The sequence below is a fragment of the Callithrix jacchus genome, chromosome 12, assembly GCF_049354715.1.
Source record: "Callithrix jacchus isolate 240 chromosome 12, calJac240_pri, whole genome shotgun sequence".
NCBI lineage: Eukaryota > Metazoa > Chordata > Mammalia > Primates > Cebidae > Callithrix > Callithrix jacchus.
The window spans coordinates 94,943,919-94,962,686 of NC_133513.1; the positions used below are offsets into that span (position 1 = coordinate 94,943,919).

Consider the following 18,768-nt stretch of genomic DNA (forward strand, 5'->3'; position numbering starts at 1 on the left):
TTTCTTGGGCCTCTTAGCAGAAGAGGAAAAAAAAGGCAGAAAAACCACTACTAACCTCTCTCTGCGGAATGAGAGCCAGAGATACCAGGTAGAGGAATTAAAACGCCTAACAACTGGACAGGCTTGGTGGCTCATGCCTGTAATCCTAGCATTTTGAGAGGCTGAGGCTGTTAGGACTGTTTGAGGCCAAGAGTTCAAGACCAACGTAGCCAACATAATGAGAGCCTGTCTTTAAATAAATAAAATAAACCAAATGCCTAACAGCATATCAAGGACACAAATGAATTGAGCTAAATTTATAAGTTGAAGTCCTAAAATTACTCTTCTGTAGACATTTTCAGAACACTCTGAATAATAAGCCCCCACTGCTACCTTATTAGCCAATACTACCTGCTCCATTATTCATATCTCTCTCTGTTCTTCTCATTCCTGGTAGCTCTAAGTGGTCTTGCAGGAGCCTCCCAGACAGATTTTCATAAAAACTATTTAAACATACCTCTCTTAAAAGACTTGGGTACCTTCTGCTGTGATATTAAAAATATTTTACAGGCCAGGCACAGTGGTTCATACCTGTAATCCCAGCACTTTGGGAGGCCAAGGTGGATGGATCACCTAAGGTCAAGAGTTTGAGACCTGCCTGGCCAACATGGCGAAACCCCATCTCTACTAAAAAAAAAATACTAAAATTACCTGGGAGTAGTGGCGCATGCCTGTAATCCCAGCTACTTGGGAGGCTGAGGCACGAGAATCGCTTGAACCCGGGAGGCAGAGGTTACAGTGAGCTGAGATTGCCCCACTGCACTCCAGCCTGGGTGACAGAGTAAGATGGTGTCTCAAAAAAAAAAAAATATACACACACACACATATATATGTGCATATTACATATTTTACAAACCATACAGAAAAATAATCTATAAATACATACATGAAAAATTTTTAAGTAATTCCCTTTTATTCATTAATAAACTAACCTTGTGATATTGTAAAAAGAGGTCCCCAACCCCCAGGCCACGGTCCAGTACTGGTGAGAAACCAGGCTGCACAGCAGGGGCTGAGTGGCAGGTGAGCAAGGGAAGCTTCATCTGTATTTACAGCTGCCCCATGGTTTACAATACCGCCTGAACTCTACCTCCTGTCAGATTAGTGGCAGCATTCAATTCTCATAGAAGCACAAACACTATTTTGAATCACGCATGCAAGGGATCTAGGTTGTGGGTCCTTATGAGAATCTAATGCCTGATGATCTGTCACTGTCTCCTATCAATCCCAGATAGGACCATCTAGTTGCAGGAAAACAAGCTTAGGGCTCCCAGTGATTCTACATTATGGTGAGTTACAGAATTATTTCATTATATATTACATGTAATAATAATAGAAATAAAATACACAATAAATGTTATGCACTTGAATCATCCCGAAACCATCACTGCCCCTAGGTCCATGAAAAAAATTGCCTTCCATGAAACTGGTTCCTGGTGTCAAAAAGGCTGGAGACTGCTGTTGTAAAATATGTAATTGCTTCCTGACATACAACTCCTAAAATCCTTAGAATCTCCAAAGTGATGTCATTTTGTATGCTGAGGTAACTGATGGCTGGCCTCCCCTAGGTAGCTTCAGAATGGGGGCTGCTCACCAGAGAGACCAAGACATGATTAGGGATTTGGGCTTTCAGCCCTAGCCCTGACTTCCAGGGAGAGAAGAGAGGCTGAAGGTTAAGTTGATTACCAATAGCCAGTGGTTTTTATTTTTTGAGAGAAGGTCTCGCTCTGTCACCTAGGCTGGAATGCAGTGGTACAATCACAGCTCACCACAGCCTTGACCTCCACAGCTCAAATCATCCTCCCACGTAGCTATGACTACAGGTACACAGTACCACACCTGACTAATTTTTGTAGAGATAAGGTCTCACCAAGTTGCTCAGGCTAGGCTCAAGTGATCCACCTACTTCATCCTCCCAAAGTGCTGGGTTTACAGGCATGAACCACAGTCAGACAATAGTTTAATCAAGCATGCCTACATAGTGAAATCTCCAAAGAAACAAAAGGACAGGGTTTGGAGAGCTTCTGGAGAGCTAAACACATGGAAGCCTATGGGAAGGTGAACAAGAATTCATCTACTTGCCAGGAGGTTGGCACATCCCAACTCCACAGGGTTAGAAGCTCCTGGGCTCCAGACCCTTTCAGACCTCACCCTATGCATCTCTTCATCTGACTATTTGTTTATTTAAAGTATCCTTTGTAATAAACTGGAAAATGTGTTTCCCTGAGTTCTATGAGCCACTCTAGCCACTCTAGCAAATTAATCAAACCCAAGACGGAAGTTGGAGGAACCCCAGTTTATAGCCGATCCAAGGTTATTTTGTACAGGCAAAATTTTGTACAGGGCTACTGATTGGCATTGAAAGCCAGGGGTAGTCCTAGGGACTGAGCCCTAAACCCATGGTATCTAAAACTACTTGCAAGTAGACAGTGTCAACATTGAAGTACAGTACACACAGCTAGTATCTGGTAAAGAACTGATTGTTCGCTTGGTGTATGGGGAGTAAACCTTCCCCACATTTGGTCACAGAAGTCTTCTGTGTTGACTGTTGTTGTTGAGTGAGAAAACAGAAAAAACACTATGTTTTTCACACTTAAAAACCTGTACCAAAATTGCTTACCAAGTGATATAAGTTGCAATATAAATCATCCTAATTGTTTCCATATCATTTGCCAATTTTTAGAAATTGTGATGTGATCCCATTTGATACAGTTGTCACTAAATGATGCCCTTTTTTGAGCCATGATTTGCCTTAGCAATCTACAAATTCTTCTGTCAACTTTCCCATGAAATTGAGAGTCATGAGGTCCCTGGTGCTAAAGCCTTTGTTGCAGCCAGCAAATGTGACTAGATGCTGTCCGTACACAGCTATCCATGCACACACAGTACATTCCTGAATGCCAAAACCTCTCCTATGGCCTGGATCTGGATGGCATGTACTTGGCCCCCTTTAATCATGCCATCCCACCAACACTGAGCCACTCCAGAGCAGCAATGAGATGCTACCTACATCCCCAATCCCTGCTGCCACCACTCTCTGGGTCACACAAAAGCTATCCACATCCACTCCATCACAGTTCCTAGGCTCTGTTCCTATCTCCACAGTCATCAACAGGTGACATCATTAGCTTTGTGGTCTCAATAACTTACTTATATTATTTATCAAGCAGAATGTAAATTTTAACCACTGCTATGGCCTTAAATATATACTGGCCGGGTGCGGTGGCTCACGCCTATAATCCCAGCACTTTGGGAGGCCGAGGCAGGTGAATCACAAGGTCAAGAGATTGAGACCATCATGGCCAACATGGTGGAAACCCCGTCCCTACTAAAAATACAAAAAATTAGCCAGACGTGGTGGCATACACCTGTAATCCCAGCTACTTGGAAGGCTGAGACAGGAGAGTCGCCTGAACCCAGGAGGCAGAGGTTGCAGTGAGCCAAGAATGCGCCATTGCACTCCAGCCTGGGCAACAAGAGTGAATCTCCATCTCAAAAAAAAAAAAAAATACTGGAAGACCAGGCGCAGTGGCTCATACCTGTAATCCCAGCACTTTGGGAGGCCAAGGTGGGTGAATCATGAAGTCAAGAGACTGGGACCATCCTGGCCAACAGGGTGAAACCAACATGGTGAAACCACTCCAATATATATATTGGAGTCCAGGCATAGTGGCTCATGCCTGTAAATCCCAACATTTTGGGAAGCTAAGGCAGGAGGATTGCTGAGGCCAGGAGTTCAAGACCAGCCTGGGCAACATAGCAAGACTCCCACCTCTACAAAAAATTTAAAAAAAATAGCCAGGCATGGTGGTACAAGCCTGTAGTCCCAGTTACTCAGGTAGGAGGATTGCCTCAGCCCAGGAGTTCCATGTTACAGTGAGCCATAATTGTGCCACTGTATTCCAGCCTGGATGACAAAGCAAGACCCTGCCTCTAAAAAAATTACACACTCAGCCCAGGCGTGGTAGCTCAAACCTATAATCCCAGCACTTTGGGAGGCCAAGGCGGATGCCTCTAAAAAAATTACACACATAGGCCAGGTGTGGTAGCTCACGCCTGTAATCCCAGCACTTTGGGAGGCCGAGGTGGATGCCTCTAAAAAAATTACACACATAGGCCAGGTGTGGTAGCTCACGTCTGTAATCCCAGCACTTTGGGAGGTCGAGGTGGATGGATCACTTGAGGTCAGGAGTTCACCAGCCTGGCCAACATGATGAAACCCTGTCTCTAGTAAAAACACAAAAAATTAGCTAGGCATGGTGATGGGCACCTGTAACCCTAGCTACTCAGGAGGCTGAGGCATGAGAACTGCTTGAACCCAGGAGGTGAAGGTTGCAGTGAGCTGAGATTACACCACTGTACTCCAGCCTGGGCGACAGCTAGAGACTCTTGTCTCAAAAAAAAAAAAAATACATACACACACGTATGTATGCACTGGCAGAATGACTCTAAATTTAGTGCTTCTCGGGTGGGGAGGATTCTTTCATGCATGTTTCAGTTTCCTATTTCAATACAAAATGGGTTCCACTTTCTCCTGACATCTTCTTGTAGGACCCACTGAAGTCTGTACCTTTCTTCTGATGCCTACCCACAGGTTTGGAAACATCTGATTTAAGAAGACTCCAAGTTTTCCATGTAAGAGGAGCAGCTTAAAGGAAAGTTTACTCTCCTCAGGGACTACATCCCCTCACTCCCCAATCCCTTGGTGGCAATGAGAGTGGAAGCAAGAATCAAGAAGTAGAACAGGAAGTGAAAGTAATTGGTTCAGTTTTCCTACCTCTTAGTGCTCCAGGCAAGACCTTTCTTCCTTCCTTTTTTTTTTTTTCTTTTTTAGTATATGTGCCTTCCCCCATGTTACCTACAGCATTCACACACAGATGTGAAATTGTTTCATTTCTGACCCAGATTCTGGCTTTGAATATTAAGTCTTTCCAAACTCTGTTTCTTCATATTTCACTAGGAAGATTATAAACTTATCTGAAATGGCAGAAATTCATTTTGCTTTCAATTTCTCATTCTGCTGTACACTGCAGAAAAGGAGTACATAATGAGAAGTGAGAGTAGCAACCTGGCCTGCTGCCCAGCTGGAAGCAGGAAGTTCACCTGATAACGACTTGATGCTCCAAATTCTAAAAACTGGAAACGAGCTAGAAGTGGGGAAAGAAAGATCTGAAAACATGCTCATGGGTAGTAATGAAGAAAGTAAATTCAGCCTGAGGATGGGACCTTTTGCCCAGCCTCTGTCAACTTGATGCCTCATTATCTTCTCCATCTTTCCTAACCCCAGGGCAGTAAATTAAGGAGCAGGTGGAAAAAGCACCTAATAAAGCAAGGCTAGGCAAAAACTCTTTTGAAGGTGAAGTTTTGAACCAGGGCAACGAGTTAGAACATTTGGGTAGACCAGGTTCATTGGCTGGAAACGTGAGAGTTTGGGTGAACACATAATATACCTGTAACTTTACAGCACTGAACATACAATCTTAACAGATCAGCCTCACCTCCAACTGTTCCTCATCATCTACTTAATCTCAGGTAAGCTTTTTTTCTACTCTCTTATCCTCCCTCCATGTACTCTACACTCTAGCCACCTGGAATTACACTCTATTCTCCAAACTTAACACACTTTCAAGCCTCCAAGCCCCTAAACATGCTGGTCCCCTACCTGCTAGTCTTTCCCTGACTCCTCCACACAGAAAATGCCTAGCGATTCTTCATGACTCAGGTCAAATGTAACCTTCCCTGATATCTTCTCTAATGCTCCAGGTCAGCATAGTCACTCTATACAAATTTTTCCTCTGTCACTTATCACAGACTTGATTAAGAGAACAGCCTCTGCAGTCAGAGAGACATGAATTTTAACCTTAGTTATGTTACTTACTAGCTGTGCAACTGTGGTACCAGCCTACAAGATGGACCCCAAACTGGTATTCACACACTCATATAGTCCCTTTCCACACTGCATCAGGATTGCTGTGTGTGACCATTAGAAATGATATGCTACTTGAGATTAGGTTATAAATGACACTACAGCTTCCATCTTGGGCTCTCACTCTCCTTCGCTTTCTTAGATTAATTGCTTTGGGGAAAGACAGCTGCCATGCCTACCAACCCTACAAAGAGACCCACGCGGTGAAGAACAGAGGCTTACCAACAACCATTAGGTGGGATTGAAAGCAGACTTCTTGAGCCCCAGTAGAACCTCAGATGCCTGCAGCCCCAATTCACCAGGCCATCATCTTATCTTAATAAAGTTTAAGCCTTAAGGGTTTTTTTGTCTTTGCCACTTCTGCATTCTTCTCTTTAATATTCAGGAACAGCCGTGCCACATTAATGTGATTCCCAAGTATGTATATTACCTTTATTCCTTCAACAGCATCCTTTGGAAAGGCCCTATACCAAAACTATCCAGCTAAGTTTCTCCTGGATTCCTGAGCCACAGAAACTGTGAGATGATAAACATTTGTTTTAAACCACTACATCCAGAGTAGTTTGTTACACAGCAATAGATAACTAATACCCCTGGAAAGGAAATAGCTCAAAATTTGAGTAGGAAAATTTGGGTCGAAATCCAGGAAATGATGCTTACTAACAGAATATCCCTGGGCAAAGTATTTAATCTCCTGAGCCTCAGTTTCCTTTCTTGTAAAATGAAAAAACTGAAACTACAGTAATATGTGTTACAAAGTAAATAGCACATCCTAAAACTAGGATATAAAATAAGCCAGAAATAAAGTCTATAGCAAAAACAAATCTGAAGAATCTGAAGCCTAAGATAATGAAGTTCAGGGATCCCATCTAAAATAAGTTGAACACTCATGTACTAAGTGTTATAAAAAGTAGCTGTTCATGGTCTTTGTATTGAAATAAAGGATAAGACTTACTTCTAAACACCCAAAAGGTACAGAAAAATGCAAACTGTAACCTACTTACCTAAAAGTAAAATCTATATCATTATTTCAAACCTAGGAAATCAAGAGATACAGTAACCTAAAAAGCTGAAAGTTTGGGTGCTGTGGCTCACTCCTGCAATCCCAGCACTTTGGGAGGCTGAGGCAGGCAGATCACCTAAGGTCAGGAGTTCTAGACCAGTCTGGCCAACATGGTGAAACCCTGTCTCTACTAAAAAATACAAAATCAGCCGAGACTGATGGCACACAACTATAGTCCCAACTACTCGGAAAGCTGAGGCAGGAGAATCACTTGAATCCAGGAGGCAGAGGTTGCAGTGAGCCCAGATTGTGTCATTGCACTCCAGCCTGAATGACAGAGCAAGACTCCGTCTCAAAAAACAAAAAACAAAACAAAACAAAAAGCTGGAGGTCTGCTCTATTTAGATTGAAATCCTTTATACTTCCCTAGATCCCAGGCCTGGCACTGGAATGAAGTATTTTATACACCGTTTGCTGTTTACCAAATTGCTCTCTTGCCCAAAAACATGGGGTAGCAAGTCTGATGTCACACTCAATTCAGGTATTTTTTAAGGACTAAAGATAACATACATATTTGAGATCACATTAAGTGGCACAGCTGTTCTTGGGTGTTAAAGAGAAGAATGCAGAAGTGGCAAAGGAAAAAGAAAATCTTAAGGTTTAAACTTTATTAAAATATCATGGCCGCCGGGCGTGGTGGCTCATGCCTGTAATCCCAGCACTTTAGGAGGTCAAGGCAGGTGGATCACGAAGTCAAGAGATCGAGACCATCCTGCCCAACATGGTGAATCCCGTCTCTACTAAAAATACAAAAATTAGCTGGGTGTGGTGGTGTGCGCTTGTAGTCCCAGCTACTCGAGAGGCTGAAGCAGGAGAATTGCTTGAACCTGGGAGGCAGAGGTTGCAGTGAGCCGAGATCACGCCACTGCACTACAGCCTGGCACCTGGTGACAGAGTGAGACCGTCTCAAAGAAAAAAATATATATATATGATGGCCCCGTGTAAGAGCACACACCTGTAGTCCCAGCTACTTTGGGAGGCTGAGGTGGGAGGACTGCATGAGCCTAGGAGTTGAAGAACAGCCTGGGCAACACAGTGAGACCCTGTCACAAAGAAAAAAGAAAATATGATGATTCTGAGTTGCCTCTGGTTGTACTCATTGTAAAGAATTGTGATAGTCGCTGGGTGCAGTGGCTTATGCCTGTAATCCCAGCACTTAGGGAGGCTGAGGCAGGCAGATGACCTGAGGTCAGAAGTTTGAGACCAGCCTCGCCAATATGGTGAAAACCCATCTCTATTAAAAATACAAAAATTAGCCATATGTGGTGGCAGGCACCTGTAACCCCAGCTACTCAGGAGGCTGAGGCAGGAGAATTGCTTGAACCCAGGAGGTGGAGGTTGCAGCGAGTGCAGATTATACCACTGCACTCATTCCACCATAGACGGAAAAGTAAGACTCTGTCTCACAAAAAAAAAAAAAGAACTGTGATGGTGAATCAACTTTCCTCAGGAGACAAGAATCTCCCAGCCAGGTCACTGGAGACATAATCTGCCCAGCTAACAGGAGTCTGGCTAGGCTGTCAGGACAATGTAGGCCAAGAACGAACCAGAAGCTCTATTTCCCTAAATTTGTCCTACCTTCTAACTACTCAGTACTAGTACTGTAATGCTAAAGCCTAGAAACAACTAAGTGGTCTACTGGTATCGCCCATCTTTGATTACAACAGCCTCCTACAATCACTATATTCATATATCAGCTCCTTCTTCATGCAAATGACCATGAAGAGATCATAGAAGTGATCATGAAGATACGTGCAGAATCCAAATTGTGGTTTGTGCTTGTTCCCTCTTCTGAGAAGATGTACAGATCCAGGCCAGAAAATGTTTCCTAACACTTCTCCACATGCAAATGTATTTTTCTTGAAGTATACATAGACCATGAATTTTCTAACATTCAATTCTTTAAAATGGATTTGTACACATTAAATGAACCATGGCACTTACATATAGAGATCCATAGGAAACTCCTTCATCATGTGTGTTACAATAAACTCTACCATCAGGTCTGAAAGGAGAAAAGAGAAAAACTGGATCAATTACAGTGGAATTCTTTCCTTGCCTTTGAGTTGGAAAAAAAGCTTCTCAGTATACCTTGCACTCATACTGAATGGCATCCACTACCTACATCTTTATTCATGTACACTTATTTTATATAACACACTTTGTGTAACACTGTTCACCACCTAGAACTGTAAAGTAATAAGAAATTATTTCACTTGCCGGGTACAGTGGCTCACGCCTGTAATCCCAGCACTTTGGGAGGCTGAGGCAGGTGGATCACAAGGTCAAGAGATCGAGACCATCCTGATCAAAATGGTGAAACCCCGTCTCTACTAAAAATACAAAAAATTAGCTGGGCATGGTGGTGCGTGTCTGTAATCCCAGCTGCTCAGGAGGCTGAGGCAGGAGAATTGCCTGAACCCAGGAGGCGGAGGTTGTGGTGAGCCGAGATCATGCCATTGCACTCCTGGGTAACAAGAGCGAAACTCCGTCTCAAAAAAAAAAAGAAATTATTTCACTTGCTGACCTCTAGAAGGATACCCTGACCTGCCAATAAATTCTCAGATAAAACGAACATTTCATTGTATAGATATTTCAACCCAAGACATTAATGTAAACCACCAAAGGGAAATCATATTCTGAGACTAGACAATGAGGCAAGCAGAGAAGAAATTATGGATCACATTTGTGTAACCAGAGACTCAGCTCTAAAGCTATGTCAGTAAATTTCATCTTACTATCATGTTCAGTTAGACAGATATTGACTGAAATGGGCTGTGGGGCTTTGGGTCAACAGAGGCTTATTATATAGTCTTAATTACTGTTTCTAAAATTAAGTAGATTTAGAAACTGGAGCTGAATATCCAAGTGAATGGGATTAAGAGTTAAGCTAATTCCCTGAGGAAAATGCAGAATTCTGGACAGACAAAATTACCTAAGTTACAGGGCCCCTACCTGTCAATTCAGTCAGCCTCACCTCAGTTTAATTTACTCAAAGGAAGTTTTATATATGTGAACCATGAACTTAAAGCCTCCTGGCCAGCTGGCACATCAATTTGAACCAAGAAAGGATGAGAAGAATTTGAAATCTTTTTTTTTTTTTTTTTTTTTTTTGAGACACAGTCATGCTCCATCACCCAGGCTGAAGTGCGATGGCATGACCTCAGCTTTACTGAAACTTCTGCCTCCCGGTTTCCAGCAATTCTCCTGCCTCGGCCTCCCAAGTAGCTGGGATTGCAGGCACCCACCACCCCGACCGGCTAAAATTTGTATTTTCAGTACAGACAGTTTTTCACCATGTTGGCCAGGCTGGTCTCAAACTCCTGACTTCAAGTGATCCGTCCACCTCAGCCTCCTAAAGTGCTAGAATTACAGGTATGAGCCACTGCACCCAGCCTGAAATCTTGATCAAGAGTAAGATATCTTACAAACGTAAATCATGTATCAAGTTTAGACACAGCCATTTGTCTCCCTGGGATGATATTTTTCTTTGAATGACAGGACCCTTTACTGAGCACTCTATAACTGGGGTTGCTTTACCAAACACAACAATAAACATGGTTTCATAGGCCAGGGAAAAGACATAACTAATCATTTCTTTGAGGAAGAAGCACATCAACCAGGTTCTACTCTTCATCTTAATCATGAAAGCCTATTGCTGTCACAGAAAAATGTTGATATACTCACTCACCTAGTACTGCACAAACTAAAGGACGGCAGGGAAGATTCTTGTCTGCTGCCTTCTTCCTGTGTCTCATAGGCTTCACACACAAAAAGTGAAGAAAGGAAATTAGTAGACATTGTTACTGATATCCAATGGCCCATCATCATATTCCTTGTGCAAATAAAATCACTGCTACAGGGATACTTTCTTTGCTTTCTCTTTTTCTCATAGTGGGACTGGAATGGGGTAGGATGGAGTGAGGTGAGGAAGAAAGGACCTGTGAATGCTTCTCAGTTATCAGTGCAGGCCTGTTAAAAAAATACAATACACAGCCTCAAAGGGCACTAGGGAATACTACAATGGGAAAACTGTTGTTTTTACTTTGATTTTAGTTATATAAGTGGCATTACTAACAACAAAAGAGGTAGACTGGTATTTTTCTTTGACAATAAATAATTAAAAAAAAAAGAGGAAGTGATGGTGCCACCTATAGAAGCAGCAACAGTAGCAATTGAAAAAAAACAAAGTCAGTTTTAAATCTAAACCTCAATGTGATGTTTTTTAACATACCTCTAAGCTCTAGGAAATTCCCTGATCCTCCGTACTCTATTTGCCCACATGCCAGATGAATAAATCAAAGCAGAAGCCAGCCTTAGCCAATCAAAAATTAGACTACATTTTGATAACAAAAGGCTTAGAACCATTTCCTTGCTGAAACCTATGTTACTGAAATCCAATATCAGGTCTGGCACGGTGGCTCACACCTGTAATATCAACACTTTGGGAGGCCAAGGTTGGCAGATCATCTGAGGCCAGGAGTTCAGGACTAGCCTGGCCAACATGGTGAAACCCCATCCGTATTGAAAACACAAAAATTAGCAGGGCATGGTGGCATACGCCTGTAATCCCAGCTACTCGGAAGGCTGAGGCAGGAAAATTGCTTAAGCCCAAGGGGCACAGGTTGCATAAGCAGAGATCACAACATTGCACCCCAGCCTAGGAGACAGAAAGAGACTCTGACTCAAAAAAAAAGAAAAGAAAAGATAAAGAAATTCAGTATAATTGCCACATTTGTGAATCTTCCTAAACTCTCAAATAAGAAACAGCTCCATGACACACAAAAATCTCAACAACAAGCATGGGTCTATTGAACAGCCATCACGCAAAGCCCTTCGGTACAACTTTCCAACCACATTTGTACTAGTAGGATCAATTTCATCCCAACCCTGCTGACACACAAAAAATTTCCTCTAAAAAAAAACAAGAAGCAGAAGAAACACCTACCATTCTATGTAAGTTTACTCGAAAATTCATGTTGTCATCATGCAAAAATGCATTGGCATACTGATCCTAACAAAAATACAGAGAAAAAGTAAGAAGTGAGAACTATATTTAAGAAACCATTTATAATCTATCACACTTCATACAAATCCTTGGACTTTAAAAACTACTTTCAAGGATCAGTTGGACAGCTAATAGGATGAGCCTAGAGTCTTATGTCAAACCCTACTTAAGCCATGAGATTTTTCTCCAGTATAATTTCCTACTGCATCTCTAACTGGTCAAAAATTTCCAAGCAAAAACAATAAAAATTAAGACACAGGGACTTAAGGCAGATGCTGAGAGGAATGAGAGGACTCTGCTTTCCTATTCCCTCTTCCGTCCCATCTGCCCAAGGAGCTGGCTCTGCTTGTGATAGCTTAAAGGTTTTCATAGGGGCTGCAGGATTCATGTGCAGACTCCACATGAGGGTTTAGGAGCAAGAAGAAAAATCTGTGCTCTGCTGGGAATGGGCTCAGCCCAACAGGAGCAAACTGTTAGTTACACAGGCAGTGTGGAAGCAGGTAAGACTCTTGTCTATCCCAGGCTTTCCTGAAAACTAATGGAAAATCAAAAACCTCTTACCATGGATTAGTAATAAGCATCCCTTGGCCCTTTCCCAGCACCTTTTCTGAAAATCTGACAAGCCTACAGACTCCAATTACTAGGAACTGTTATGATTTGTGAAAAACAACTCCTTTAAAGATTTTCTTAGAAAGATTTTTGAAAAGCAATTATAGCAGGCCCACTGCTAATAGACAGCTCTTCTATAACCAGCCACTCCTAATCTTGTGAAAAGGAGGTCATCTTTCCACAGAGAACATGAAAAGAGAGAGACTTAGAGAGATCCCTATTTCATGTGGACTACCTTTACCATTTTTCTTAAGAGGAAAAAAAGAGCAGAGTGAGGAATAGTAAAGGGGGAGGTTGACACTATAAATTCACTCAAGTTCTACCATGCCTGTGTGTCACCAAGATATATGGTGAGTTTGAACCCCATTAGTCCAACCAAAAGTGGCCTTTTAAAAAGCTGAAGCACCTCCTCTTTTTTCCTCTCAGCTCTTTCTCTTCAGCAAACTGCAATTACTGAGTTTCCAATTCACCTCTCTGGCTTTACTCTCCACCCCTTCACCCCACCACAGGAAACCTGAGCTCCTTTTTTATTTTTATTTTTTAAACTGCTACACAGGCAGCATGGAAGCAAGCAAGACCTTGTCTACCCGTGGCTTCATCAAAAACTACACTCCAGTGGGAAGAGACAGATAATACAAAAGGGGAAGATTTTCTCTCCTAAACTTTAGGACCCTAAAAGTCATGAGGCAGGTATGAGGAGAGGGGAGGCAGGGAAAGGTAGCACTTTCTAAGAGACTGACTAAGAGCATAAGGCTGGTGAGACCTACCTCTGCAATACATGTAAGGATAATCAGACAGAGTTTGCCACTGTGAAGCCTGTGTTCATCTGTAAAGAAAAAAGAAACCCTTCTCTGTGAATCATCCAGACCATGTTTAATAGAGAACGAGGATGTATATCATAAAAGGAAACATTTACAATCTCTCTTTCTACAAAATTCATAAATGAAAATCAAGGTACTACTATAGTATTTCTTGCTTCCCTCCTTGGCAAAAGAATTCCTCCAGAAGACTTTTTTCTTAAATATCCTGGTAGTCTGTTAAATAGCTAATCACCTTCCTGAGAGCCATCTAACTCATAATGGTTCCTATTGTCATGGCCCAAATCACGGCCATCACTGTCACATCAGCCCTTTGCCAATAGAACTTGAATAGTCAGGCCCATTCCCCTTTCCACCCCTTCATCTGCCAGCATTAAGCACCAGTATATGTACCAACCTACCACCAAATCTAGAAAGATTTCATGACTGCTCATAGCAAACTGGCAATGAAATCATAAATAAATTAACTGGAGACTAGGGTCCAGCCCATGCTTCTCCTTGCAACTGTACACTTATGCCCTGGAAAGCTGTGAACTCTTGATCATTTTTTTTCCTGTCAAAATTACTTACTCAACAAATATTTACTTAGCACCCACTTTGTGGCAGGAACTCTGCAAGGCATGAGAGATATAGCACTGAACAAAACAGACAAAGGCCCCTAGTCTCTCACAACACACATTCTAGTTATTATAAAAGAAGAAGGCAACCTCAATAGCAGGCCACTAAGCCCACCCACAAAAGGACAATAAAAAGCTAATCTATTACTGCCAAATACCAGACCCATCAAGCTTACGTACTTTCCAGAAACTCTGTGGGTTGAGGAGTGAAAAGCAGGTAAAAAGGGGATCATGATAGTATAGCCAAAACAGACAAATGGCTCATGATTTTCAAATTAGCTTTAATAGGACACGAACTGAAGTCTAATCTGGAGAGACGACCTCTTAATGGATTAGAGTGCTGTAGAAGTTAGCTAGTACTTCTTACCCTGACATTAACCTGAATATATTCACCTCTCCTCAGAGATAGGCAATGCAAAAAGAGCAATGATGATAATACCTATCTGATACTCCCTATAGCTTCATCAAAACACCAATATAGCCAAAGAGCAATGCTCTTGCCTCTGGAAAACTACATTCACGATTCTTCTACCTACCCTTAGCCACAGAGTTTCTATGGCACTATCCTCCCAAAAACTGATAAGCAACTCCCATAGAAAAGCCTGCAGCTATCTCTCCACTTAAATTTTTTTAATTTTAAAATTAAAATAAACTGTTTTTGAATACAAAAGCCATATTATAGACAGTCTTTTAAACTCAGCAAAAAAAGCAGAAACACACAAAACAATAAAAACCAAATTTAATTATATCACCCAAATATTAAGACTTTGGTGAATCAACTTTAAGTCTGTGCACGGTTAACTTTAAGATATACATGGTTTTTAAAAATTTTTTTGCCTAATATCTATCGTAAAGGTTGAGCAGAAGCTTCTTTAAGGTAACACCACTGAAGTCAGAAGAACCCCAAGGGAAAAAGGCTTTAAAAGTGGAGGAAAACCCAAGGGAATAGGGGCCGGGCTTGGTGGCTCACACTTGTAATCCCAGCACTTTGGGAGGCCAAGGTGGGAGGATCACCTGAGGTCAGGAGTTCCAAAAAAGCTTGGCCAACATGGTGAAATCCCGTCTCTACTAAAAATAAAAAAGTCAGCCAGGCGTGGTGGCATAAGCCTGTAATCCTAGCTACTCAGGAGGCTGAGGCAGGAGAAGTGCTTCAATCTGGGAGGCAGAAGTTGCAGTGAGCCAAGATCGCGCCACTGTACTCTAGCCCGGGTGACAGAGCGAGACTCCGTCTCAAACAAACAAACAAAACCAAGAAAATGATAAATACAAAATTCTGGAGAATGGAAAGGGAAGAAGCGATTAGGGAAGGGATGCACAGGTAGCTTCAACAGCATTAATGTTGTTTTAAGTTGGGTGGTAGGTTCACATATGTTCATTTTATTATTGTACTTTATAACTTATGCTATTTATTAGTTATAAACTTTATATCTTACACATATCTATTAAAAGTATATTTTTAGGTTTAAAATGATAAACATATAATAAAAAAGAGAAAGATAATATACTGGAGGGGAGAAAGCACAGCCAAGAAAAAGTTGCTTCTATTGCTCCTAAAAGTATAATGAGATGCTGTTAGCCAAGGCATGTAGCAAGTCAGGGGCTGAGGCAGGAAGAGAGCTGGGCCAATAAAGCCACATAGGAGTCATTTTTGAAATTAACTCTTCATTCCTAACCTTGCCCTTTGCCATATTTAGGCTGCCTCTTGGCAAAGAACACTCATTCTGCAATTCATCAGCCTTTAATTTTGCCTTCCACTTTATGGATGGCAAGTGACCAGGACAGAGGCTTATATAATCATTAAAGCTAAAAATGGGTTCCAAGGGCCTCAGTTCACTGTGTTATACCAGACAAAGCTTAAAGTTCATTTTCTAGGTCACATCCATGTAGTTTCTCTATTCTGTGGTTGCTGCAATATTTCCAGATACAGGAAGAAGTTACCATTTCCATAAAGAAGCAATGGCCTCAAGAAACTCTGATACACAAGAGTCTTATTATCCCTGCCTGCCAGATCTCACTTGCCAAGTCTCAGCGGTTCAGCTTTCTCTGCAGCTCCCAAAAGACTGTTTTATATTAAGAGTTAGTGACATGGACTACTTACATCTATCTTATCCCTGAATATAGCTCTCTCTCTCCCTTGAAAAAGAATATTTAACAAGATATAAAAGAAGAAAAGAGTCTAAGTTTGCAAGGCAGAAATCTCCAAGAGCTAATACAACATGTCTGAGTGTAACATATCTTAGACTCTGCCCACCAAGGCTCCTTTCTGCTCTGGCAATTCTTCATTTCCCATACTTATCTTTTAGCTCTCCTATCTCTGTCTACCAGTGTTTCCTCCACACTCTAAAAGCCTCCAAATCCTGGTCTTCTCTTTCTATGCAGTCCTTGCCCTTCAGCTCCATTCTAAAACTCGAGAAAACTCTCCAACCAGAAACTTACCTGCCTCACTTGGCAAATAAAAGCCTTCTAAAGTATACTTAATACCTAAGGGAACCTTAAACTACCTACAAGGCATTAATTTCTCCTCACAGAAAGTAAGAATTGCCTGAACCTGGGAGGCAGAGGTTGCAGTGAGCCTAGACTATGCCATTGCACTCCACCCTAGGTGACAGAGCAAGACTCCATCTCAAAAAATAAATAAATAAAATGATTCAGTCAAGATAACAACAACAAAACACAGAAAGAAATTTAAGTACAAACCAAGTATGGCAAAATGTTAATGGATACATAAGTAAATCAGTTAATGATTTTTTTCAACTTCTGTATACTAGAATTTTTTCATTACAAAAAATGGAGGAAAAAATGCTAGCTCAGTGTCACCATGAAATGTCCCAGGGATTCCTAAAACTGGGACATATTCCACTTAAATCAGGTTCCTAGAGAAGTCAGATTTACAGAAGCATAAAGTAGAATGGTGGCTGCCAGGCCTTGGGGCAAGGGGAGAATGGGGTGATAGTGTTTAATTGGTACAGAGTTTCCATTTTGTAAGATAAAAAAGTTCTGAGGCCAGATGCAGTGGCTCATACCTGTAATCCCAGGACTTTGGGAGGCCAAGGCAGGCAGATCACTTGAGCCCAGGGTTTCAAGACCAGCCTGGGCAATATGGTGAAACCCCACATATACAAAAAATACACACACACAAAGAAAATTATCCAGGTACTGTGGTGCACATCTGTAGTCTCAGCTACTCGGGGGGCTGAGGTGTGAGAATCACCCGAGCCAATGAAGTAGAAGCTGCAGTGAGGTGAGATGACACCACCGCACTTCAGCCTGGGTGACAGAGTAAGACCCAGCCTCCAAAAAAAAAGAAAAAGAAAAAGTTCTAGAGATGGATGGTGAGGATGGTGGTTTTGTTTGTTTTGAGATGAAGTCTCGCTCTGTCATGCGGGCTGGAGTGCAGTGGTGTGATCTCAGCTCTCTGCACCCTCCACCTCCTGAGTTCAACCAATTCTCCTTTCTCAGCCTCTTGAGTAGCTGGGATTATAGACATGTGCCACCACGCCCAGCTAATTTTTGTATTTTTAGTAGAGACGGGGTTTCACCGTGTTGGCCACGCTGGTCTTCAACTCCTGGTTCAAGTGATCCTCCCGCCTCAGCCTTCCAAAGGGCTGGGATTACAGGCATGAGCCACTGCACCCAGCCAGTGATAATGGTTGTACAAAAATATGTAAGTATATAATGCAACTAAATAGTACATTGAAATATGGTTAAGATGGTAAATTTTGTTGTATATACTTTATCACAATAAAAACAAACACATAAAAATTGTGAATACTGACATAAATCCTGTATAAAGAAAAAATGCTAAGTAAGGAAAAAAAACAAAACTAAGATACATACTGGATAAAATCCTCCCAACCATTCTCACTCCTAGGACAACTACTCCACTACTCTACCATCAAGTAAAAGGCCACAGCAAAACCATAAACAGAGGAAAAACAGGAAATCACACAACAAAACCTCAAACTTTTCCAACACTCAGTCCTCTCCCACTTCCATTCTTCCATTTCTAGGATAGGTACTGACACTTCTATTTTAAGTGTTAAAGAACACAGTCCCTCTGAATCTCACCTCTTCCTACGGTACTCTGTACGACAGTCCTCTAATTCTCACCATGAGTTGATGCTTTCAGTTCCTGTCCTCAAAAGGGAATTCCCTGAAGTGTGCTAATCCCTCCACTTCCCACACATAAGAGTCTGCATCTACTTACCAAGATCTGCTAAGAAGATTTGCTAGTTTTCATAGAGACCAATTTTTTCCTGTTCTATTTTTGAGTCCTCCCCTCCCGCTTCAGGTTTTCCCAACACCACCTAATTGCCACCTAGCAGTGAGACATCATTGTTTTCCAGCATTGAAGACCATGTACACAAGGCCCCAACTGTTCATCTTTTCAAAGCTTCAAAATATTAATGCTGCTCTTTGATGCTAGCTGCCTGCCACACCTCCTACTCCTGAGATCCCAAAATAGCATGGCTTACCTTTGGTGTCCTGCATGACAATTGAGCTATACTTTAAAAAGGTTATCAGTAGATTACTGGTCTGTACATCTGCATCCAGTGGGAGTTCTACAGCACTTATAACTGGAATAGAACAGATAAAATACACTTAGCCTGCAACATATTCCATCTAACACTTCTACCCACATAGCCAATTTGCCAGCAGGCAAGAAAATCACTAAATAAGCTTTTTCC

The 18,768-nt window shown here is 41.8% G+C and overlaps 1 protein-coding gene across 10 annotated transcripts in view; it reads right to left on the reverse strand.

The window, feature by feature from the left end:
• ARMH3 (armadillo like helical domain containing 3) overlaps nucleotides 1-18,768 on the reverse strand; it is a 219,724-nt gene that overhangs the window by 142,534 nt on the left and 58,422 nt on the right. For 7 of the 10 annotated variants that reach the window (XR_004732135.3, XM_035268873.3, XM_035268877.3 and 4 more), the window contains 5 exons: nucleotides 18,556-18,657; nucleotides 13,413-13,471; nucleotides 11,977-12,042; nucleotides 10,720-10,789; nucleotides 8,973-9,033 (listed from right to left, as the gene is read on the reverse strand). Coding sequence is in view for 9 of the 10 variants with exons in the window: in XM_035268873.3 (XP_035124764.1) it covers nucleotides 8,973-9,033; nucleotides 10,720-10,789; nucleotides 11,977-12,042; nucleotides 13,413-13,471; nucleotides 18,556-18,657 (358 nt within the window). In the remaining variant the exon portion in view is untranslated. The remainder of the gene's footprint in view (nucleotides 1-8,972; nucleotides 9,034-10,719; nucleotides 10,790-11,976; nucleotides 12,043-13,412; nucleotides 13,472-18,555; nucleotides 18,658-18,768) is intronic. The other 3 variants (XM_078346355.1, XM_035268874.3, XM_078346356.1) reach the window with 1 other exon arrangement.